The sequence below is a fragment of the Narcine bancroftii genome, chromosome 2 (genome assembly GCF_036971445.1).
Source record: "Narcine bancroftii isolate sNarBan1 chromosome 2, sNarBan1.hap1, whole genome shotgun sequence".
Classification (NCBI taxonomy): domain Eukaryota; kingdom Metazoa; phylum Chordata; class Chondrichthyes; order Torpediniformes; family Narcinidae; genus Narcine; species Narcine bancroftii.
Genome location: NC_091470.1, coordinates 240,908,849 through 240,934,594, shown reverse-complemented (window position 1 = coordinate 240,934,594; position 25,746 = coordinate 240,908,849). Strand labels below are relative to the sequence as shown.

The window sequence follows — 25,746 nt, the reverse complement described above, 5'->3', positions numbered from 1 at the left end:
AAAAAAGGATTCAGCAGGTAGGCACAGGTAAGGGCAGGGTTTTTAGATACCATATATTTTCTTAATCTAGTCATAGACAGTGGGAATAGCAACCAAATGCTCCTCTTATAAATGCAGGTCATCAGGGAAGCCAGTAGTATCTCTGACAACTTCATCTGTGAGAAGTGCATCCAGCTGCAGGACCTGCCACGACGAGTTAGGTAATTGGAGCTGAAACTGGATGAACCCTGCGGAATGGGAAAAGTATGACCACAGTCATGGGGTTGTATTATAGACCAACCAGTAGTCAAGTAAAATTGGAGGAGAAAATCTGTAGCGAGATAGCAGATAGCTGCAGGAAACTTACTGTAAGGTTGTGATAATAGGAGATTTTAATTTTTCACATAGTGAATGGGACTCCCATACTATTAAAAAGGCTGGATGGTTTGGAGTTTGGACTTTATTCCCTGGAGCGTGGAAGAATGAGGGGGATAGACAGAGTAAATGTAGATAGGCTTTTTCCACTGAGGGTAGATACAAACCAGAGGGTAAGAGTGAAATGCAAAAAATTTAGAGGGAACATGAGGGGGATCTTCACACAGAGAGTGATGGGGGTGTGGAATGAGCTTCCAGCTGAAATTGTGAATGCGGGCTCAATTTTAACATTTAAGAGGAATTTGAACAGGTACATGGATGGGAGAAGTATGGATAGCCATGGTCTGGGTGCAGGTCAGTGGGACTAGGCAAAATAATTGTTTTGGCATGGTCTGGAAGGACCGAAGAGCCCTGTTTCTGTGCTGTAATGTTCTATGGTTCTAGCTAGGTACACTTAATACTCAAATCACAAGAATTACAATCTAAATTGGTTATAGATTCATTTTCATTTCTTCTTTGTACTTTTTAAAAAAAAAAAAATGAGCTGCAAGAAATGTAAAATTACTATTGTGTTTATTGTACCCTAAGTCCAAATTTTTGAATCCAAAGAAATGCAAATCTGATGTTAATTGGCAACTTCTGATTTGGCATGAATTCAATTTGTGGAACTATAAAGAGAGAAACGATCATGAAACTTCCCATTTTATGGTGAAATTTCATTTTGCTGTTTACTCAATGCAGAAACATGATGCAAGTTTCCTTCTCCACCTGTATCGTAAGTACAACTGTGTCTGAATTGTTTTAGTTATGTAGGTCTGTCATTATTGTTATAACATTTCTTATCAGTCACATTCGTATACATTAACTGTTAAGTATTTTGTTCATATATCTTTGTAAATAATCATGAATTATTTGGTGCTTTGTTTGTATATTGTTCAGTGGACATTATACCGTAATATTGATGGTATAGACAGTGACAATTACAAGGGTTAATCAGAATGAGAATCTAAAGACAGATTATACCATAGAAACATAGAACAGCATAGCACAAGTTAAGGCCACCACATCTGCGCTAACCACGATGCCAGATTAATCTAATTCCATTTGTCTGCACATGGTTTCTATCTCTCTACTCCTTGCCTGTTCATGTGCCTGTCTAAATGCCACTTAAAAGTTGCTGCTGTATTTGCTTCCACCACCATCTTTGGAAGCACGTTCAAATGACACATCAAACTGTGTATAAAAAAATAAAATAAAAAAAAAATTGCTTTGCAAGTTTAAACACCTACCCCCCACCCCCACTTCCCCACCTTAAATCTACTGCATTTGACATAAAGACTCTGGCCATCTACCCTATCCATGCCTCTCATAATTTTACAGACTTTGATCAGATCACCTCTTGCACCTTCTCCAACCCCTCTACATCTTTGCTCCAGTGTGGTGTCCTGAACTGCACACAATGGTCACAGATGTGATCTAACCAAAGTTTTATATTGCTGCAGCTTTACTTCTCAACTTTAAGATTCAGTTCCCAGAATGATAGAGGCAAGCTTTCTGTTCACAATCTTTCAAGTCAAGTCTGTTGTCATGTACAAGTACAACCTGGTGAAACAGTGTTCTCTGGCCCTCAGTACTGGTGTGGGTGCCCCAGTGGGCACTGTCATACAGAGTGACTGGAAGAAAGAGTAGAGACAGAGGGAGCAGTGGAAGCTGAGAGAGAAGAGTGAAGAGGAGGCTCCCAACATGAGGCCATGTCTGTCCAGGGAGAGTCATTCTCCTTCCTGAATTCACCAGAGAGTGGGTTCTAAGATGTCAATGTTTGTGTCTTGGCTTCATAAAATTATTGATTATTGAGGAACCTGATGACAGAGGGGAAGAAGCTGTCTTTGTGCTGTTGAGAGCTCATCTTTCGGCTCCTGGACCTTTTCCCCAATGGTAGCAAATTGAAGAGGGCATGGGCTGGGTAGTGGGGGTGTTCGAGGATAGAGACTGCTTTGTGGATGCCTGGAATCTCCTCAATAGAATGATGTCACAGGCCAGGTTAACATCCCTCTGCAGTTTATTTTTGTCTTGAGAGTTGGCGCCTACATACAAGACTGTGATGCACCTGGTCAGAATACTCTCTACGGTACACCTGAAGAAGTTTACAAGTGTGGTCTCACCAGAAAACTGTAGAGTAACCACATGACCTCTCGACTACTGAACACAATTCCCTGACTTGGAGCCCAACATCCTTAAGGCCCAACAGGCCTTATCTAACCTATCAACTTGCACAGCAACCATGAGAGACATATGGATTTGGACTCCAAGGTCCCTCTGATCTTCCACACTGTTAAAGCGTCTGACTATTAACCCTGTACTCAACCTTCATGTTTTACCTTCCAAAATGCATCACCTCACACTTATCCAGATTGAAATCCATCTATCTGCCACTTTTCCACCCAACTTTGCATTTGTTGATATCATTTTGTAACCTATGATAATCCTCAGCATTATTGACAACCCCTCCAACTTTCATATTATCCACAAACTTACTTACCCATTACTGCACTTCTTTATTGAGGTCATTTATAAAAATCATATAGAGTAGGGGTCCCAATAACAGATCCCTGTGGATCACTGGCTTCCAGGCAGAATACTTTCTGTCCACTACTACTATCTGAACCCACACAGCCAAGGTTCCATGGATCCCATACCTTATGACTTTCTGAACAAGTCTTTCATGGGGGACCTTGTCAAATGCCTTATTAAACTCCATATAGAACACACCTACTGTCCTATCTTCACCAATTGCAATCAGTTTCCTCAAAGAACTCAATTAGGCTCGTGAGGCATGACCTTCCCCTCACAAAGCCATGCTGACTATCCCTGAGAAGCCTGTACTTCTCCAAATGTTCCTCAATCCTGCCTTTAAGAATCCTCTCCATTGTTTGCACACCACTGACCTAAAACTCACCAGTCTATTATTCCCTGGATTCTCCCTATTACCTTTTTTAAACAAGGAGACCACTGTACTTTCTCTGTGGCCAAGGAGGATGCAAAGATCATAGCCAACTATCTCTTTCCTCCCTTCCCACACCAACCTGGGGTATATTGCATACAGTCTGGGGACTTATCAATCTTAATGTTTTCAAGAAGATCCAGCACTTCTTCTTTCCTAATCTCAACATGGTCCCACACACAAGCTTATTCTATTCTGACCTCACCTCGATCAAGATCCTTTTCTCTGGTGAATACTGAAGCTAAGTATTAATTTAGGACCTCTCTAGCCTCCTCTACCTCCAGGCACATGTTGCTTCCTTTATCTTTAAGTGGCCCTACCTTCCCTTTGTCATCCTTTTGTTCTTCATGTATGCATAGAACACTTTGGGGTTCTCCAAGGCCTTCTCCTGCTCCCTTTGAGCTCTCCTACAACCTTTCTTCAGTTCCTTCCTGGCCACCATATAATTCTCATGACCCCCTTCCTGTTTTTTTGCACTGGAGAAATCACAGAAGAAATATGGAGGATGTTAAGGGACCACTTGAGCAAGGTTAAGGATAGGTTTGGCCCACTGAGACAGGGAAGCAATGGCTGGAAAAGGGAACCGTGGTTGACAAAACAATCGAGGCAACTAGTGAAGAGGAAGCATACAATAGATTTAGGAAGAACATCTGTTCTCAATTTATTCTCCCTAGTTCCCATTCATCCCATCATAATTAGCCTTCCCCAATTAAACACTTTCCTATTTTGTCTGCTATTAGCCTTGTCCATACAGATGGGAATGCTCAGGGAGTCACCTGACCATTTTCATTACCCAGTACTAGGTCCAGTGTCAGGGATCTTTCTTGGGCAAATTCCCTGACAAATTCTGTCCCATCTATCCCTCTTGCTGTCAGGAGGTGCCAGTCAATATTTGGGAAGTTGAAGTCTTCCATTACAATAACCCTATAACTTTTTGCACCATTCGAAAATCTACCTACTTATCTGTTCCTCAGTGTCCCAAGGGCTATTTGGGGGCTTGTAGAGTGATTACTCCCTTCCTATTTCTGACTTCCATCCACACTGTCTCAAAAGACACTCCCTCGACAGAGTCCTCCCTTTTTACAGCCACGATACTATTCCTGACCAGTAATGCTATTCGCCCTCCCCCTCTCTTACCTCCTATTCTATTCCTTTTAAAACATCTAAACCCCAGTACCTTCTTCTTTTGGTTCCATCTCCATGCTTACTTCCACAACCACTATTCTCCACCACCCACTACAGATCCCTTCTCCCACTTTAAAATGTCTTCCTCCTCCTAGGTACCTTGTTTCAGTCTTCTACCTGCTCTGTACCTTTATATTTTCAACTGCTGCCATGACATCAACCTTAATGACTTCACTACTCCCCTTACTCATTTCAATCTCACCCCTCAGAAAGCCTGGCCCTCCGCTCTCTCCGCACCAATCCGAACCTCACCATCAAACTTGCAGACAAGGGTGGTGCTCTTGTGGTCTGGTGCACTGACCTCCATCTGGCCAAAGCCAGATGACAACTTTCAGACACCTCCTTTTACTTATCTCTCCAACAGGATCCCACCAAAACTCATCAAACTACTATATCACACACCATTTCTGAACTCATCACTTCTGGTTATCTCCTTAGCATAGTCTCCAACTTATTGTTTCCCAACCCCATACTGCCCATTTCTACCTCCTACCCAAGATCCACATACCCAATTGTCCCAGCAGACCCATTGTGCCTGCGTGTTCCTGCCCCACCAAATTGGTCTCTGCTTACATTGACTCTGTATTGTCCTCCCTTTCCAGTCATTCCCCACCTACATCTGGGACACTTCATAAACCTACCATCACTTCAACAACTTCCAGTTCCCTGAAATCTGTATCGCCTCATATTTACTATGGATATCCAATTCCTATACACCTCCATTCCTCATACTGAAGGCCTCAAAGCCCTTTGTTTCTTTCTGGACAATAGGACCAACCAGTCCCCCTCCACCATCACTGTCCTCCAGCTGGCAGAAATAATCTTCACCCTCAATAATTTCTCCTTTGACTCATCACACTTTTTAAAGAGGTAGCCATGGGTACCTGTATGGACCCCAGCCTTTTTGTTGGCTACGTGGAGCAATCCATGCTACAAGTCTACACAGGCAAGGCCCCTCAACTCTTCCACCCTGACCTCAAATACACTTAGTCCATTTCTAACAAGACTCTCCTTTTCCATGATTTCTCTGTTTCTATCTCAGGAGAAAACTCTCGACCGACATCTTCTATAAACCCATAGCTACCTCAACTGCACCTCTTCCCACCCTGTCCCCTGTAAGGATTTCATTCCATTCTCTTAATTCCTCTGTCTCTGTCACAACTGCACCTAGGGTGAATACTTCCATGTCAGATCATCATAGATGTCCTGCTTCTTCAAATAACGTGGCTTTATCTCTACCACCAGCAACTCGGCCCTCATCTGCATATCCTCCATTACCGGCATATCTGTCCTGGCCCCCTCTGCCCCCATGCACAACAAGATCAGGATTCCTCTTGTCCTTATCTACATACCTCCTCCGCCATTTCTGCCACCTACTATGTGATCCCATCACTAGACACGTCTGCCCCTCTCTACCTTCTGCAGGGACCACTACCTCTGTGACTCCCTTGCCCACCTATCGTCCCCTTGGTATCTACCCCTGTGACCTCAGGAGATGCTCAACTTGTGCCGACACCTCCTCCCTCAGCACCATTTGGGGGCCCCAAAAAGTTATTTCAAGTGAAGCAACTTTTCACTTGTGAATCTGCAAGGGTCATCTACTGAATCTGCTGCTTTCGCTGTGGTCTCCTCTACATCGGAGAGGAGACCAGACACAGACTGCACCTTGGCTCTGTCCACTGCAATAGCATGGATCTCCCAGTGGCCATCCCATTCCTTTGCCAACATGTCTGTCCATTGTCGCATGCACTGCCAGAATGAGAACACTTGTAAATTGGAGGAACAACACCTCATCTTCTGACCGGGCACCCTCCACCGGATGGCAATAATATCAACTTCTTTGGGTTATGTTAAATTCCCCCCCACCCTCCCTTCTTTCCTCATCGTCTCTCTATTCCCTGTCTCCTTTCACAGACGTGTGATAAATTCTACCTAGTCCCTCATCATATCCAATTAACAGCTTTTGTTTGAATTCTGAGACTTTCTGATTCATCCTGCTTCTGCCTTTTCTAATTTTTTTTCCTGGAGAAGGGCTCAGGCCCGAAACATTGACAATATATCTTTGTCTCCTATAGATGCTAAAAACACCAGCTGAGTTCCTCCAGCATTTCAGTGTGTTTACTAACAGCCTTTCACGTTTCCTGTCTTTCCATCAGACAAGTCTTTGTAACGGCTACAACTTTGCAATTCCACATACTGATCTTTTCTCTCAGTTGATTGCCTTTATTCCTTTTACTCCTTACATTGAAATAGACTGACTCCAACTGACTACATTTATGCTGCCTGCCCTTCCTCACAAACCCACAACATATAGTATCATCCTTTCCACCTTCTGCCCTATTCTCTGCACTCATATTCTGTTTCCCATCCCCCTGCCAAACTAGTTTAAATCCTCCCCAACAGCTCTAACAAACCTGCCCGCTAAGATATTGGTCCCTCTCCAGGTCAGATGCATCCTGTCCTTTTTGTACAATTCAGATGTTCCCTCGATCTCAATGATCCATAAATACGCCCCTTCATCAAGTATGATCAAATATCCCTGCCCCTTCATCCACTCTTCAGCTATGCATTCATCTGCCACAACTTCCTATTCCTAACCTCACTGGTGCGTGGCACAGACAGCAATCCTGAGATTACCACTCTTGAAGTCTTGCTTCTTAGCTTCCTTCCTAAATCAAGTCAAGTTTATTGTCATCAGATAGTATAAGTACAACCCAATGAAACTGTGTTCTCTGGTCCTCAGTGCAAAACATACAGACACACAACCAGACAAACAATATATATGCAGGACAATATTTTTATCTGTACACTTAAATAAATAAATATTGTTTTGTGCATGTGAGAGTCACGAGTGGTTAGTGTGAGGTGTTCTTTTGTCCTTTGCTATTTCACTGCCCATGGGAAGAAGCTGTTCCTCAGCCTGATGGTGCTGGCACTAACACTTCTGTATCTCTTCCCCAATGGGAGAGCTGAAAGATGCTGTGTGCCAGGTGGAAAAGGTCCTCAATGATTTTGTGCACCCTCTTCAGACAATGATCCTGTAGATCACGTCATTGGTGGGGGGGGGGGGGGGGATGGGGTGGAAGAAGCAGACTCTATTCCTTCTTCAGGACCTCATTCCTACTCCTATCTATGTCATTGGTACAATGTAGATTACAACATCTGTTTACTCACCCTCCTGTAAAGATCTTGCCTGGCCTTACCTTACCTGTAAGAAGCAAGCCCTCAGCCTTTGTTTGCTGAAGCCTCTCGAGCCAAAACCTCAAATAACCACTCCTACACTGGGCCACTCACAAGCTGGCCACTCCCATTCAGCTTGGCCATTCTGCTTGGGTGGACATTTGCAAGTGGAATGGCCACAGTCAGATACTGAAACACTGAAACATGAAAATGTGGGACCTAGTGTACCTGGCTTCAAGACACTGCATTGTCAGTGCTCTCTGCACTGGGATCCACATTAGGTCCAGTGATCCAGTTCAGTTTTGCAGGGCTTCCACAGAGTTACACCATGGAGTTGCTTCTCAGTTCCTATGCTAAGTTACACTGAATGCAAAATCCCAAACCCCATTGATTATACAGATCAAAGGACAAGGAGATGAAGAGGGAAGTATTTTTTTTAAATATCTTTCATCATTTATAAGTTTGTTTATAATTGATGCTGTAATATTTTAGAAACTAGTAATTTTTTGAATTACAGTTGCTCCCCTACTGACAATAGTCCAAATTACAATTTTTTGAAGTTATGATGGTACAAATCCATACTTTCAGTTTCGAATTCTGATCTGTTCCTGCACTTGTGATATGTGGTACGCTACTCTCTTGCAATGCTGGATGATGGCAGCATCGCACAAGAGCAGCATACTTTCTCACGTTAATGTTTTTTAAGTGTGGAATGAAGGTATTCAAAATTTAATTATAAATAATGGTAGCTGCAGTATTGTTTTTTGACTTATGATGGGTTTGCCAGAACGTAACCCCATCATAAGTTGAGGAGCATCTGTACTTACTTTACTTCTAACAACTTAATGTCAGTGACAACTTTCACTGCTGGCAAGAACAACATCCAGGTTTGACAACAGTCAAAGAGGAATACCATTCCTATTCCACCAGAAGTTCTGTTGCTCTCCACATCATGCCAGAAGGCTCCAGGGAATGAAGGGTCACTGCGACCTGTGACTTTTCCTGCTGTTATGGCCTAGTGTGGTTTTGGACAGATCACAAGCAGAGATTACATTATCATTCGGTTGATCATGAATACTTAAGAGAATGAAAGTCATTGGAATAGAACACAAAGAATGGCAGACGCAACACAAAGACTGTATAACCAATCTCACCATGCGACATGGGCTCCCAGACTTTATAAAGGATTTTCACTCTGTTTTGTTGAGATCTAAGAGTTGAGATACAAAGAAGAACTGAATGACTTAGACCCATCCCCAATGGAATGGAAAAAAAATATTAGGTCAGCTTATTAAATCCTGAAAGATTCTAAAAGAGCTTAATGGTGATGATGAGAGGATGTTTTCCCCTTGCATGGAATGAGAGATTAGAGATTGAGCAGAAGACTTTGTCATTTAAGATGGAGATTCATTGAATCTTTGGTTGTGATTTTTTTGGGAATCTCTGTCCCAGAGAGGTGTGAAACCTTTTCAGGGTTGGGCTTGGTAGATATTCAGACTCCAGAAGAGTTAAAAGTTATGGAAAATAAGCAGGGATGCAAACTGAGTAAAAAGATTTGATCAGCCATAGTACTTCTGAATACCGGAGCAGGTTTAAGAATCATATGGTCCACATTGATTTCTCTTTCTTAGATTAATATGTGCTCAATTTACCAAAAAAAGAGAAAAATTCTAAACTCTACATATTTGAGGCTATTAGCTGCTATATATCATTTTAACAACTTCAGCAATCAAGAGAAGACTGATTACATTTAGTGATATCTGACTAAATTTATTGCACAGAATGCCACATGTATTTTCCTAGGATCTGGTGAACCTGTGTTTTATTTTTATGAACCTGCTACGACACCTTATGCTGATGGTATTTTCCATTTGCAATTTTGGTTGTTGGCTCCAGTTGATTTGCTCCACAATATTATGCCAATATAATTTATTTCTGATGTGTGTAAATTTTAAAAGCACTTAAAACCATAAAATACTACAGCACCAAACAGGCCCTTTGGCCTATCTAGTCCCTGCTGAACTATTATTCAGCCTAGTCCCAACCATTTGCATCCAACCATAGCTTTCCATACCCCTTCCATCCATGTACCTATCCGCATTTGTTTTAAATGTCAAGAACCTGCATTCACAACTTATTCTGGCAGCTCGATCCACACTCTCACCACTCTGTGTGAAGAAGTTCCCCCTGGACCTGTTGCCAGCTCCAGAGAAGATCAATGATATTCCAGCAACATGGAATTTGGATCCAATTTATGTGAGAAAATATTAGCATTTACAAAGAATGACAGAAATGTCACAAAGTGCATGAAATGTAATCACATAAGAACTTATGAAGTAGGAACAAGTTTAGACCATCTGTTGCACTATTCAGTAAGGTCATGGCTTCATGCTCTCACCTTCTTCATCACCCTTAATTCTTCTATTCTTCAAAAATCTATCCATCTGTGTCTTCAATACATTCAACGAGGCAGCCTCTACAGCGTCCTTAGACAGAAAATTCCACAGATTCATAATTTTCTGGGAGAAATGCTGCCTCCTTATCTCATCTTAAATGCTCTTTGGTCGATCAGTCAATGACAGTAGTCACCTCTGTTCAACAGTTTTGTCCCCACCAGCCATCCACACTTCTCAGAGACCACATGGGAGCCATGTTGGTCTACATGTCAGAGTTCCCTCTGGTGGCATGCATAGCAGCCAATTAGTCAAATCTGGTGTGATTTTTCCATGGGCACTTCCAATACCAGACAATTAACCAAAACCTTTGTTCAACTAGCTCATGAGCGATGATGGTTTGCCTTCTAACCGCATTCTCACTCAATTGAAATGAACCTTTTGATGATCCATTTTATAATCAGAACAATGATGCCCTTTTGTTAATGTAATTCACATAATACTGCTGCCATCTTTGGACAGATTCAGGAAGGAACATAGATGGTTTATTGGTGCCATAGCAGGAGCAGTGCTTCTGTTAGTGTAGAGTATAAGCATAAATATGATTAAAATATGTAATTGTCTTTGAAGAAGAGTAAGTATTCTTAAAAAAATGAAACTAATAAGTTATCCAAACTTTTGTATGCAGACCAATTAGAGAAGGGGCACTGTTTAAAGAGAACCCTTCTAATCTGGTATTTTCAAGTGATTTAGTTGCCCGATATGAGACATTATTAAATGTGACCAAATGTCAAGGGCATTTTCATGCTGTAAAATAGCCAAGTGCACCCATCAACAGGAAGCCTTTTGTGCAGATTGAGTGGAGCAATGGCTGAAGAATGAAGCTTTAAACCAATTATTCAAGCAGAATATCACACTTTTGCAAATAAAGCTTTCGATTAAAGTGTTCAAGTGTATTAATGTCTCTATTCGGAAAAAAATATATGAAGTACTTTTATACAGGATGTGGCAGGAAATCTGATTCTGATCAAAATCATGTCAGGCAAATTTTAACTGTTTATTTTTATAATAGGTCTCAATGAATATAATTCTGTTGCCAATTTTGCAAGGTTAGAAAACAAGTTCCACTTCCTAATGATGTAACAATGGGTGAAGATGGTGGATTTGTGTTTGAATTGATCCCAAATAGATTCTTAAAAATTAATTTTCCTCCAAACTATCTCAATCCTCTATTATTAACTATACATTACTGTAATTGAAGATGTTTGAGAAAATTAAGGGGTTTCCATTTGACCTGCCTCTGTATGAACCTTTTTGTTAAATTACAACCTACCCTCAGAAATTCACTGTTTCTAATAGATTCACCCACTACCATCCTAACCAAGCCTACAAAAACACTTTTACCACTTCCAAGCATATCGCTCTCTTCCTCTGCCCTCCACATTCCATCACCACTATGTACATGCATGGATGTGAATGGCAAATCAAGCCAATAGGAAGGTTGGATAATACCATGAAGTAGCATTTTCCATTGTTCATGTTGCTCCAAGTCAAATGCAGGAAAGGATTACAGACAAGCCAAAAGTCAAACATCAAGCATGACAATTTAAAAACATGCTGCCATCCACAATTCCTATATTCTGGAAGTGGCGTGGGTAGCACAGCAGTTAGTGCAACACCGTTACACCACCAGCAATCAGGGGTGGGGTTTGAATCCTGCACTGTCTGTAAAGAGTTAGTACGTTCTCACCGAGTCTGCATGAGTTTTCCCCAGGAGCTCCGGTTTCCTCCCACCATTCAAAGTGTACCACGGGTTGTAGGTTAATTGGGCACCACGGGTCCTTGGGCCAAAATGACCTGTTACTGTGCTGTATGCCTAAATTAAAATGTATTTATTGGGAAGTTGAGCAATGAGATTTGAGCCATCACAGGCCCAAAGGGCTTTCCTTTGTTATGCAAAACGATCACATAAGCAGTAATTAGAGATGTCTTGAGGTTGATACCTGGTAAATGGGACCTCGTATACGATGGCAGTTCACTGCAATATTTATGTCAATGGCAGGTAATTTTTGTACACTGAAAGGATGAGGCTATCTTTGGCAAATATGCTTTGCTGATGGATCTTACAATTCTCTTTATTTTTATTTTCAGCTCTTCATTATATTTCTTCCAGCACTTCCTCTTGTATCACTGAAGGTTAGTCATAACAAATTGAAAACCTCCCTGACTCATCACTACCAGCATTGGGATGAAGAATTGTCTCAGTTTTACATATGTGAACAATGTCCTCCTGGTACCTACAGGAAGGCTCATTGTAATGCATCAAAGGGGACTGAATGCGCACCTTGTCCTGACTCACACTACACAGCATACTGGAACTCTCTTGATGAATGCCAATACTGCAATGTGTTTTGCAAAGAGCATCAGTATGTTAAACATGAATGCAACAGCACCCACAATCGAGTTTGTGAATGTGATGAAGGTCGTTATTTTGAATTTGAATTTTGCTTAAAGCACTCTAAATGCCCACCAGGATATGGTGTAAGAAAGCTTGGTAAGTATTTTTTTCTTGTTATTTTTGAGAATATTCAATATGTTGTTTTTCTTTTGCTTGGAGGAAGATTTTAAGTCATAAATCCTTTGGAAAATATTCCTTTTCAGGTGGTTTAATTTGAGTTCCACAGATTTCTCACTCAGAGCTTAGTAAGGTTTTAATTTCTGCCACAAATATGTGAAACAGGAAAACTCCCTACCTTAATCAATTGCAGGTGCAAATTGTTCATTATGAACACTTTTCATAACCCTTTCTTACCGACCACACAAAGGAAAACACACAAAAGGAGAAAAATGAGGTCCTGTAATTATGCTCAGAAAGAGAGAGGGAAAGAGTGGTATTCTGAACATTGAAGGATTTTGATTCAGGGGAAAAAAGTTTCCTCACTGTGCACACTGCTAACTAACATAAACACTGACTCTTTCACGGGTCTTGAAACATCATCACTGGTTAAAATTGCCTCGACTAAGTGTTCCTTTTTGTGTATAACATGGATGTGTCGAAAGCATCTCCCACAGATGCCTTCAGAGAGCAAATCATTTTTCCTCAAAGTTCAGATTTATTGTCAGAATACATTCATGACATCATATACAATCCTGAGATTCTTTTCCTGCATGCTAGGTAGAAGTGGTCAGAGGATCATTCCGGGCAGATATATAGTAGACCATGTCACAACTGTATTGGAGAGTTCATTTTCTACTCCAGAACACCAGACCTCATTACAGTCTCCATCAGATCTCACAAAACATTTTCTGCATTGGGAGCATCCCCAAGCTGCAGACATTCTGAGACTACACTCCTGTCCTTAATGAGGCTCCTTCACAACATCCTGCCAGGAGCACCTGGCTGTTTCCCTGGATGGTCTCTATTGAGGTAGGCACCTGTCCTATATGAGAAGCAGCCTTCAATTTTTCATTGGAAAGTTGTCCATCTCTGTCCTAATCAGTACCTTGCTCTTAATTTTGAAATATGTGGCTGGGGTTCCAAGTATCTATTTCTCCCAATCTTATTAACATATTAACCACTTGCTGGATAAAATGTATTTGCAGACTTCCTTTTACATACTTAAAAACAAAATTATCATTATAAACCCAATAGGTTATTTATATTTCCATTCTAAATGTGGTATGAAAGTGTTAAAGGAAGGAATTTCTTCCCAATATCTTTCCCTTTTTTTGTCTCCCTAGGGACACCTTATACAAATACAGAATGCATGCAATGTCCAAAGGGCTACTTCTCCATTAATAAATCAGCCATACAACCCTGTCAAAAACAGACCAATTGCTCACTGTTTGGCTTGAAACAGATTCTTCAAGGTGATGCATTTCAGGATAACGTGTGCGAGCCATGTGAGGAGAGAGATTCATGGTCCAAAAGATGTTTGGACCCACCAAAAGAGAAAGGTAGATTCTTCTTGATTTTGATACAAATCAGTACTTCATATAATTTTATTCTATGGATAACTTCATCTCGAGAAACAATGATAACTTGTTCCAATTTTAATTGTCTTCTGAAGAAACCTACTAAAGAATTGATGGTCCACTTGCCATGTTGAAGCTGTTGAATGGCTAGCAAGAATTTTTATTAAAAATAGCTGTCCCTTTATAAATACGGAGTATTGGAGTTGTACAGATGGAAACAGGCTCTTCAGCCAAATTTGTCCAGGGGGAGTAGCAGTTGTCTACTCTAGCTGGTTGATTGCATTTGGCCCAAATCCATCCAAACCTTTCCTATTCATGTACCTATTTAGATGTGTTTTAAATATTACAATTGTTCAGCTAGTCTGTGCTGAACTATTATATCAGGCTTCTTTTAAATCTTCCTCCTCTCTTAAATCTGTAACCACTGCTTTAACATTCTGGGGAAAAGTTTAAATTTAAATAAATTTTTTAAATTTAAATTTCAAATTTAGATATACAGCACAGTAACAGGCCTTTCTGACCACGAACCCGTGCCGCCCACAACCCCCAGGGCATTTTGAACAGTGAGAGAAAACCAGAGCCCCTGAGGAAAACCCACAAAGACACAGGGAGAGCATACAAATTCCTTACAGACAGCATGGGATTTGAACCTTAGTCCTGATCGCTGGTGCTGTAACAGTATTGCACAAACCGGTACACTAGCCATGCCACCCAAAAAGACTATGATTATTTATTTATGTCCGTGTGATTTTCTAAATCACTTCTTGTGCTCCAGAAAGAACAAAGTCAAAGAGTTCATGTATTTTCTGTATCTATTATTTTTTTAAAAACCCTCACAAATGTAAATATTTTAAAACTATTGGGCAATCAAGTTCAACAGTTGAAGACAAAGTGGAGGGGGGGGGAGCAGTCATCATCGGAGTGGGCTGAGTCAGAGTGGTAAGGCTTTGGCCCAACGGACTTCGACTAGAACAGTTAAGAGGCGAGGAATAGTCGGAGTGGAAGACAGAAAGGGCCACCCATTCAAGGAACAAAAAGGATTCAGTAGGTAGGCACAAGTAAGGGTCTACGTACCCCATTTATGCCTTCTATGATGTGCTCCATTGTCCTGTGGACAGAGTTGAGGAAATTCCAAAAGGCATCCTCACAGGAGTATCAGTGAAATGGTGTATTATATGTATAGTATTTGGTTCTATCTTCATGCAGCTTTATTTTCCAGAAGCCCTGGGATGCATCCAATTTAGTGGAAAATCTTTGCACCAGCCATCTCACTTGTAATTTCATCCCTGGTCAGAATCTGATAATGGTCCCTCTTAATATTGGCATTCAAGTCTTTGGGTCCATGCTCATTTGTTTTTTTTGACACACACCATTGAATTCACCCATTCTGTGGGCTCCTCCACTTTCTTTATGACCCATAGTGCCATCATTCAGTCGAGCTCTGCTTGAGCTTTTCTTTTAGTGGTGCTAGAACCCACCTTGGGGCATGCATCAGATGCATTCTTTATTAACTGTATTTTATAGGTGAATGGTAGAACTTCAAAGCCATTGAAGATGTCTGGAAATTGATCCAATATTTTCTCTATGCTGTTCCGTGCAGTGCTCTATTAATGTGGTACTAGGCTTAAATTTTCACATGCTTTGTTACCAAGCAGTGATTCATGTCCATCTGGGACTACTGTGAACCTGAGGTGACGCTCTTTATCTTTAACTCTCACCTTGAGTTTACATGTATCTTTCATATCAATGTGTTGTCCATTGTAGGCTTTGGATGTATAGATTTATCTTCATTGTCCTGATGTCATGCTCACAGATCAAATTGACCTTTGTCCATGTCCAGCTTGAAAGGAATATTTTCTTCAATTGCATGCAATGACACAGTTCATTTGTCCTGCTCAACTCTGTTCACATTTGGCTGTTCAGTGTCCGTTAGTTTAATATCTTCCTGCACTACAATGCCAATGAAGAGTCCATCACTGTGTGCAGTTTCTTCTATAGTGTGTACAGTGTGTACACTTTCACTTCCATTTTGTTTCCCTTTGGAAGAACATTGCTTTGTATAATGATTCTACCCTTTGGACTTATTACATAGGCAGGGATTGTTTTGGTGCGAGTTGAGTGCCACCTCGTTTACAATTGAATGTCTCTCCACCTTTGTTATTTCCTATATCTCGTTTTTTTTGTTTATTTTGTGTCGAGACACTGTGGGTATGACTATGTCTTCATTTTCACTGGTTTTTGCACTCTCACCTACCTTTGTCGTGTGCTGCAGAGCTAATTCACTGATGTAGCATTTCTTCACAGCTCCAGCTAAGGTAAGTTCTGTCTCTCACAGCAACCTCACTCTCGCTTTATCACTAATTCCAAACACAATTTGATCATTCAGTCTTGCACTGATCCAAAGTTGCATGTTCTTGCTTTCAGTTTTAAGATCGTTAAGAAAGTATCTAAGCTCTCTCCCTGCAGCTGTGTGTGCAAGCAGAACACGTACCTCTCAAACATTTCCTTTTTTTTTTGGTGAAGAGTATTCATCAAATATCTTGATAGCTTTGTTGAACTTGCCCCGATCTTCTGCCTCGCTAAAAATGAATGTGTTGAAAACCTCTAGTGCTTGAGGTCCTGCCAAGGTAAGTAGCAGTGCAATCTTCCGTGCATCAGGTTTGCTATTGAGTCCAATGGCTTGCAGGTACAGCATAAATCATTGTTTGAACAACTTCCATCTGTGGTCGGCATTTCCATTCAATTTACAATGTCAGGAGTCTTCACACTTACCATGTTTTATGCTGCTGTTAACTGATTCTCATTCTGCACACTCCAAGTGTTTCTTTCACTCCTGGCATCATGTGATATTTCTTTTATTGTAATAAAGAAACTTGGGTTCTTTTATAATAACTGTACCTTATTAGCTAAAGTACTCATGGCCTCTTGGAAGCATCCATTTTGAACCTACTCTTAGCTGCAACAACTCATCTCTGGCTCCCTCTAGTGGTCAAGATTATCACTAGCATTCTATCATTATATTATGGATGTGGTAAAGTTATTTTAAAGGATACTTAGTTGCCATTCTTTCTTTTCTTTTTTTGATTTCAAGTCAGCTGAAGATCTGCTGCCAGAATAGTAAAGCTTCAAGCACGTTTGTAGAATGGTCATATCATTTAGTCATTGATTGACTGCTTGATAATCAACCCTTTTTTGGTTTTCCTCAGATATTGCGCTGTGTGATCAAGCCATCTTTAAATTTATTGCTCGTCAGAAACTGACTTCTAAGCAGCTGAGAATGGTGTTGAAGGGTTTACCTGGAAAGCGAGTAAGCACACAACATTCACAATGGGTGCAGAGGACAAAGGCAGGCCAAATTCAAACATTCATTCAGCTCAAACAATGGAAAATTGAAAATCCTGACATGGACACTGTTAAAGGACTAATGTGTGGCCTGAAAAAAGCCAATGTTCACAATATTTACACAAAGCTGTTGCACAGGCTTCGAATAAATAAAGGTGGCAGGACAACACAAGTTTGGGATGGAATAAAATAGGTTATGATAACTTAGCATGGATGTTTACTTTCCATCCATTGCATTGTACAGCATTTACAAAACTGTTGAATGTAGAAAGGGTGTCAGGATTCAATTAGGGCTGTAATTAACTGAAAACAATCAGTAAATACAGTGTGCACCAATAATTCAAAAATGTCTCGTGTTATTTACATAAAATTAAGGATGTGATGTTTTGATTTTAGCTTGTAGCTTGGTAGATGGCAAAAAGTATTCTTTAAAACATTTAGATTTTTAAAATCAATGTTGTCTGGCATCAAAGTAAAATAACTAAATGCATTATCAAATCTGTGCTGAAAGATATGACGACTACAAACCAATATTTCGATTTTTTTTTTTTATTGGTTGAAACTTCATGTGTACTGTACATGATTGTATGACATGATGAAAAATAAACAATTTAATCCATTTTCTTATGGAACAGATATTATTGTTATTGTTACAGGTGTGACAGAATATAGATATTTTTTGGGAGATAAATTGGGGAAGGTTTGTTAGTGTAGGTCACATGCAAACATTTTAAAACAGATCTTATTTTAAATACTGGAGCTCTGCTAATGCTAGACATGTTGGGGCCAAAAGGCTTTGCAAAAGCTTTGGAGAGTGCTCAAGAGACTTCACTAATGGATTGTTGTTTACAAAAAGGCAACAGATGAAAGAGCCTGTCAGAGCTACATTCTGTCTGGAATGGGACTTGCTGTTCTAGGAGAATCATGTGGTTTTGTAAGCAGAGAGAGAAAAAATAGGCTTTCTCTCAGAGGGAGAGAGAGACAGAGAGATCAGTTCTACAGCGTTACAGTCAACAACAGCAGCTGGGACTGGAACAGGACAAGCTGACAAGCTTGTGGAAAACCCCATTTGGAAGACAGGTTGTGAATGCTTGATTCAGCCTGGTCAAAGCCCTTGTGGTTCATACAAGAGGAGAGGACTGGCTGTCTAATGTTTCATTTGGAATAAGAGAAACAAGAAAGCACTCTGTGGTGACCTGAAAGACGTTATCATCTGGAGAACCCTGAGGGGGCAATTTTCTTCGGCAAGACACTGAAATGGCTGGGTGTCCAGTGTTCAATAAATCTCTCTCTGAAACCGGACAAGAACTTTCCTGAGTGGTAACCATTTACCTTTCAAGCACCAAAGCCTGGGGAACTTCATAAATCTTAAATGTTGTGCACAATATAAGAATTGCCTGCAACTAGTGAACTTGGAGGAATGAGAAGTGAGATTGGACTGTGATTCAAAGAACTTTTCTGAACTTACACACATATTACATACATGTACACTTAGAATTAGAAGGGGGTTAAGTTAGGTTAGTTAAGTCAATAATGATAAGTTAAAGTGTGATTCTGTTTTCATGTTGAAAGATAATTAAAAGCAACTTTTGTTTAAGCAACCATTTGTCTTGATGAATATCTATTGCTGCTGGGTTTTGGGGTCCTCTGGGCTCATAAACACAGGCAAAATATTTGCTGAGAGGTTGGGTTGTCAGTATCAGAAGCTTTATGAAAGAATCTGCAGTTATGTACAATGACTTTATCAAGAAAACATCTATAATTTAATACCTTGCATAAACTGATAGCGCATTTGGTGTGCTGGTATAGTATTCCATTCAGATTCCTAATTTGAAACAACTAACATGCAATAAAGAGATTGAGTTACTTTGTTTTCTTAGCTTCAAGATAAGAATGATTTTGAAAGCAGATCAAGCTTTGACACAACACGAATGGGATAATCACTGAGCAAGTAAATAATTGATGGAGGAATTTAGTAGATCATACAATATCCATGAGTAGAAATGTTCAGTCTCGTGTCTGGATCCTTAATTGAGCCAAAATAGGAAAAAAAGGGGATGGTATTATTTATATACAAGGGGATAGAATCTGAAGAGAGGCCAAAAGGTGATAGGGTATAGGTCAGAAAGTGTGATAGATGGGGAGAGAGGTCAAGAGAGAAACCATTAAGGGAGTGGGGGGGTGGGGGGGGAGTTAGAAAGAAGACAAAGAAACAAAAGTACAGAAGTAGGTAAAGAAGAGATGGAAACAGTGAGGCCAGATGAGTGTGGGATAAATGACAATCGACTGAAAGTGAACAGAGGCACATTTCCCATTTATTTCATGGAGAAAATCTACCAATATCTTTGGTACCATGAATTTGATATAGTTTATAAACCTAGTTTCAGCAAATCAATACCAGTTCTCTTTTTTCCTTCAATTGCCATTTGTGTCCCATACCTAACAGCTTCAAACCAACTCACAGTATCTTGCACAGTACACGGTTTTCCTGGACTGATCCCATAACACAGGGAAGTCCTAATGAAAGGACATGTCCTTTGGTCAAAGTCTTAACAATTTTGCCATCAATGGCTTACAAGGAACAACTTCATCTGTTTAGTAAAATTGTATGCTGACTATGGGAAATATATAACATATAAATAAAAACATATACCGTAAATATTTGTGTATAATGTGTTCCGTGTATAATGCGACCCCCCCCTCCCATTTTTGAGGAGAAAAATTTTACCCCCGTGTATAATGCGACCCCGCCTGAGTCATGCTGCTGTTTTCTGCCCGGCCGCCCAAATCGTGTTGCCGACTACTGCCAGCCTGCCCTGCCAGCCGCCTGAGTCCCGGTACTGATTACTGGCCACCCGAGTTGCACTGTCGTCTCTCTGGCCCAAGTCACAGAAATTTTTTTTTTAAATTTTACTCTCGTGTATAATGCGACCCCCCCCCACCTATTTTTGAGGGGGAAAAGGGGTAAATCTTTTGCATTATACTCGAATATTTACTGTCAATAAAATAGAAAATGTGAAAAAATATGCAGCAGTTCAGACTGCATTTGTGGACAAGACCAAGGAGCTGATTGTTGACTTCAGGAAAGGAAAGCCAGAGGTGTCCAATCCAGTGATTTTTAGGGGATCAGAGGTGGAGAGGGTGAGCACATTTAAGTTCTTAGAAGTCACTATCTCAATGACATTGTGAAGAAAGCATGTCAGTGCCTTTACTTCCTCAGGAGTTTATGGATGTTTGGTATGACACCAGAAACCCTTGGAAATTTCTACAGTGATGGAATAGAAAGTGTGCTGACTGGCTGCATCACGGTCTGGTATGGAAACACCAATATCCCTGAGTGTAAAGCCCTCCAAAAGATAGTGGACATAGCTCAGGACATTACAGGCAAAACCCTCCCCACTATTGAGTGCATCTAAGGGAATGCTGCCGTCAGAGGGCAGCAGCCATCATCAAAGACACTCACCACCCAGCATACGCTCTGTTCTCGCTGCGGCCATCAGAAAAGAGGTATAGGTGCTACAAGACTAGCACCACCAGGTTCAGGAACAGCTGCTACCCCTCCACCATCAGACTCCTCAATGACAAACTCGAACTATTTATTACTTGTGCACTTTATTGATTTTCTTTAGTTCTCTCGGCATTGCACAGTTTGTTTACATTATTATCTGTTTACAGTTTTTCGTTTGTTTACATGTACAGTTTATTTTTTGCACCACCAATTAGTGGTAATTCTGCTTCACCCACAGGAAAAAAGAATCTCAGGGTTGTTTGTGATGTCATATAAGTACTCTGACAATAAATCTGAGAGAGAAACAGAGTTTATGTTTTGGGTTGTCTTTGCTCTTTCCATTTTTGGGGAGTAGAGTAGTAACATCAAGAGTCCATAGAGATACAGCACAAAACAGTCCATTTGGGTCTACTGAGCCACACTGGCCAAACATGTTTACTTGGAAACATAGCCAAGGCTTTTTGTGGATCAGGACTGTTAGTTTATGAGTTGTCACTGGTATCACCTATCTTTGGCTTGGCTTCACGGACGAAGATTTATGGAGGGGGTAACCTTTTCTTTGGTGCACCTCTGTCACGGTGGCCAGTGGAGAGCTCGCCATATAACACGATCTTGGGAAGGCGATGGTCCTCCATTCTGGCGACGTGACCCACCCAGCGCAGCTGGATCTTCAGCAGCGTGGACTCGATGCTGTCGACCTCTGCCATCTCGAGTACTTCGACGTTAGGGATGAAGTCGCTCCAATGAATGTTGAGGATGGAGTGGAGACAACGCTGGTGGAAGCGTTCTAGGAGCCGTAGGTGATGCCGGTAGAGGACCCACGATTCGGAGCCGAACAGGAGTGTGGGTATGACAACGGCTCTGTATACGCTTATCTTTGTGAGGTTTTTCAGTTGGTTGTTTTTCCAGACTCTTTTGTGTAGTCTTCCAAAGGCGCTATTTGCCTTGGCGAGTCTGTTGTCTATCTCATTGTCGATCCTTGCATCTGATGATATGGTGCAGCCGAGATAGGTAAACTGGTTGACCGTTTTGAGTTTTGTGTGCCCGATGGAGATGTGGGGGGGCTGGTAATCATGGTGGGGAGCTGGCTGATGGAGGACCTCAGTTTTCTTCAGGCTGACTTCCAGGCCAAACACTTTGCCAGTTTCCGCAAAGCAGGACGTCAAGCGCTGAAGAGCTGGCTCTGAATGGGCAACTAAAGCGGCATCGTCTGCAAAGAGTAGTTCACGGACAAGTTTCTCTTGTGTCTTGGTGTGAGCTTGCAGGCGCCTCAGATTGAAGAGACTGCCATCAATATCACCTATATTGTGATGTTAATGGCACTGCTGTCTGCAGCTTTTGTGTTTACTTCGTAGCTTCCTTGGGTCCAGGTTTTCTGCCTCAGGTACTAACTGTGACTGTTTTGCTTTAATCACTTTCTGGAGCCCAAGTGAACAGGTTCCATCTTTAATTTCCATACTTTTGGCCTTAAACGGCCCACTGTGTCAATATAGGGTCCTGGACTAAAATGTAAACTCCACTGATGCTGCCAGACCAACTAAATTCCTCCAACCTCTCATTGTTTGCTCATAGAACCTAATATCTAGTTTCTTGTGCTGACCTGCTGCTTTCTGACACCTTCCTGTTTTTATTGCTGTCCTCCAGTTGCACTGTCTTTTAATCAGAAAGTATGATGCACAATATTCAATTTATAATTTATGGCAATGGGTGCTGGATAAGACAAGAACATAATGATTGAGCAGGGATGGAGGGTGAAGGCTTGAGGCGACATTGTGAACGTGCAAACAGGATAAAATATAAATTGATATCATCAAGCTGAGAATGGCCACGGATCCATCAGTGCTGACAGGATGATGTCAACAATCATGGCAACCATAGCCTGACTAAAAACAAAAATTTATGGAGGGGGTAAATGTCCACGTCAGCTGCAGGCTCGTTTGTGGCTGACAAGTCCGATGCGGGACAGGCAGACACGGTTGCAGCGGTTGCAGGGGAAAATTGGTTGGTTAGGGTTGGGTGTTGGGTTTTTCCTCCTTTACCTTTTGTCAGTGAGGTGGGCTCTGCGGTCTTCTTCAAAGGAGGTGGCTGCCCGCCAAACTGTGAGGCGCCAAGATGCACGGTTTGAGGCGATATCAGCCCACTGGCGGTGGTCAATGTGGCAGGCACCAAGAGATTTCTTTAGATAAGAATAAGGTAGATAAGAATCCCCTGTGGTAACTTTCCCACCACTCATGTTAGACTCAGAAGCCTGTAATTTCATCTTGTCCTTGCACCCCTTCTTAAATAAACATGTAAGGTTAGCCACCTCCCAGTCTTCCAGCAACTCACTCATATCTAACAGCAATACAAGTATCTCTGCCATGGCTGAATCAATTTCATTCCACAATATCATAGGACACACTTGACCAGGGCCAAGGGATTTATCCACCTAATGCACTTTAAGACCACCAGCACATCCTCTTTTGTAAATGGCAATTATTTCCCAGTTCGCCCCAGTCCTATGCTTTCTGCTTCAGCACTGAGATTTACACAACTTGCTGGATGTATGAAATATTGTCGATTCTTAAGCAGGAGACTATCAAGCAAGTATTATTTTTAGATGTCAGTGGAACTACAGAACAATGCAACCAGAAATTGCAAACCTGCTTCCTCTTTAAATTAAAATAAATCTCTTCTGCTGCACCTGACCCATACTTCTCAATTTCTGGATTTGCATGTTTCTCTCCAGAAGCCTCTTCTTTTTTAAAAAAAAAATATTTTTCACACTATGAACCATATTAATCAAAATACACTCAAAGATTTCCCTCTTGAATATGCACAGTGTCATTTTCTCCCCTTTTTCCCCCCTCCCTTCTTCCCACCCCCCTCCCTACCCACTCAACGTTCACCATATACAATACAATAAACCCATTAAACAATGTCGTCACACAATGAAAACAAACAAGAAAATTGTGTCATCGACTTTTACACACTGGATCAGTTCATTTCGTCTTCTTCTCATGCTGTCATTTTAGGGGGTGGAGATCCGTGGTCGGCCCTCTCTGTTGTGTTCCATGTACAGTTCCCAAGTTTGTTCAAATCAATGCTACTATTGAGCCTGATTCCACCACTAACCCTGGCAACCCATTCCAGGAACCTACCAATTTCTGTGTAAAAATCCTGCCCCCACAACTCTTTTTAAAATGTCTTTTTCTCACCTTAAATGCATGTTATTACCCTGGGAAAAAGATTCTGACATGCAAAACCCTCCCAACCATCGAGAACATCTACACAAAACGCTGCCATCAGAGGACAGGAGTAACCATCAAGAATCCACACCATCCAGCTCATGATCTGTTCTCGCTGCTGCCATCAGGAAAGAGGTATAGATGCCACAAGACTCACACCACCATGTTCAGGAACAGCTGCTTGCCCTCCACCTTCAGACGCCTAAATAACAAACTCAATCAGGGATTCTTATTTCTGTACTTAACTTTCTTTATTCTCTCTGCATTGCACAGTCAGTTTGTTATCTGTTTACAGTTCTTTATTTGCTTACATGTATATGCTGTGTACAGTTTTTTTTGCACTACCAAGAATTGGTAATTCTGCCTCACCCGCAGAAAAAGGAATCTCAGGGTTGCATGTGATGTCATGTATGTACTCTGACAATAAATCTGAAATCAAAATCTGAATCTATATCCTCAGTAAAAGCTTCCCTGCCTCTGATGGAAGGCTCACTGGCTCATAATTTCCTGGATTATCCTCATTTCCCCTCGAACTAAGAAATAACATTGGCCACTCTCCAGTCCTCCTGGACCTCACCTGTCACTAGGGAGAACACAAAGATCTTCAATGAGGCCCCAACAATCTCCTTTCTTGCCTTTGATATCCCATCAGCCCCTGGGGACTTATCTACCTTAATTCCCTCCTTCTTGCTTTCTAACTGCCTTAGCACATTTGCACTCCCCACGCTGCTTTCACTATCCTTCTCGTTCTTACCCTTGGTGAATTAAATGCAAAGTGCTAATTTAGTACCTTGCCCACATGATCTGATGTAAATTCCCTCTGTTGTCCTTGAGTGGTCCTATCTCTCCCTAGTCATCATTTTGTTTTTAATGTAAAATATAAATGCGTTGAAATTCTCTTTCATCCTTCTCACCAAGGCCTTTTAGTGTCTTGCTAGATAGAGCTCTTTCTTGCTATTTTATATGGCTCAAGTGCCTTGTCTACTTTTAACTTTGTATATATGCTTTCTTTATTTTTCCTGACCTGCTAAATATTTCCAATTCTCTTTCTACAGAACTTTGTGTATGTTGTTGTCTTGCCTTATTTTTAATTTGCTTCTGGTTCTTTTAATTATTTTTATAATTATACAGCAATTTAACATTTTTGAACAACATGCAGGCAAACATGAATATCTACTTTCAAGTTAAAAACAGAATACTAACATTGCAAAAAAAAAAAAAGATTTAATAATTTCTTCATTTCATTATGGCCAGATCTTGTTACTTCCTACCGAGGAGTCTCTGCCTGAGATCCCTGCAGCCCACGTTCACCTGATGCAGTTGCAGAGGGCTGATCATACTGACTATTGACACCCATGAGTGAGGAGGGGTCACAAGACCTCTGGCCAATGGGGTGCAGAGACCTCACCCCAGATTGCCGCCTGATGAGCTTTGACCACTGTCAAGGATTTAAATAAATAATAAATCTCTTTGACTTAAAATAATAAAATTAAAGGCAATGATTTAATATGTTAGATCAGTGGTTCTCAACCATTTTTCCCCATTCACATACCACTTTAAGTAATCCCTAAGCTATCAGTG

At 41.1% G+C, this 25,746-nt stretch overlaps 1 protein-coding gene across 1 annotated transcript; it reads left to right on the top strand.

Moving 5' to 3' along the window:
- Nucleotides 1–1,044: 1,044 nt before the first annotated feature.
- On the top strand, nt 1,045–19,012 carry LOC138752644 (tumor necrosis factor receptor superfamily member 11B-like). The gene is made up of 4 exons (XM_069915393.1): nt 1,045–1,129; nt 12,265–12,667; nt 13,855–14,070; nt 17,295–19,012. Exons 1-4 carry the CDS (start codon nt 1,100–1,102, stop codon nt 17,621–17,623), a joined length of 978 nt encoding a protein of 325 aa, XP_069771494.1. The 5' UTR covers nt 1,045–1,099; the 3' UTR covers nt 17,624–19,012.
- Nucleotides 19,013–25,746: the final 6,734 nt, after the last annotated feature.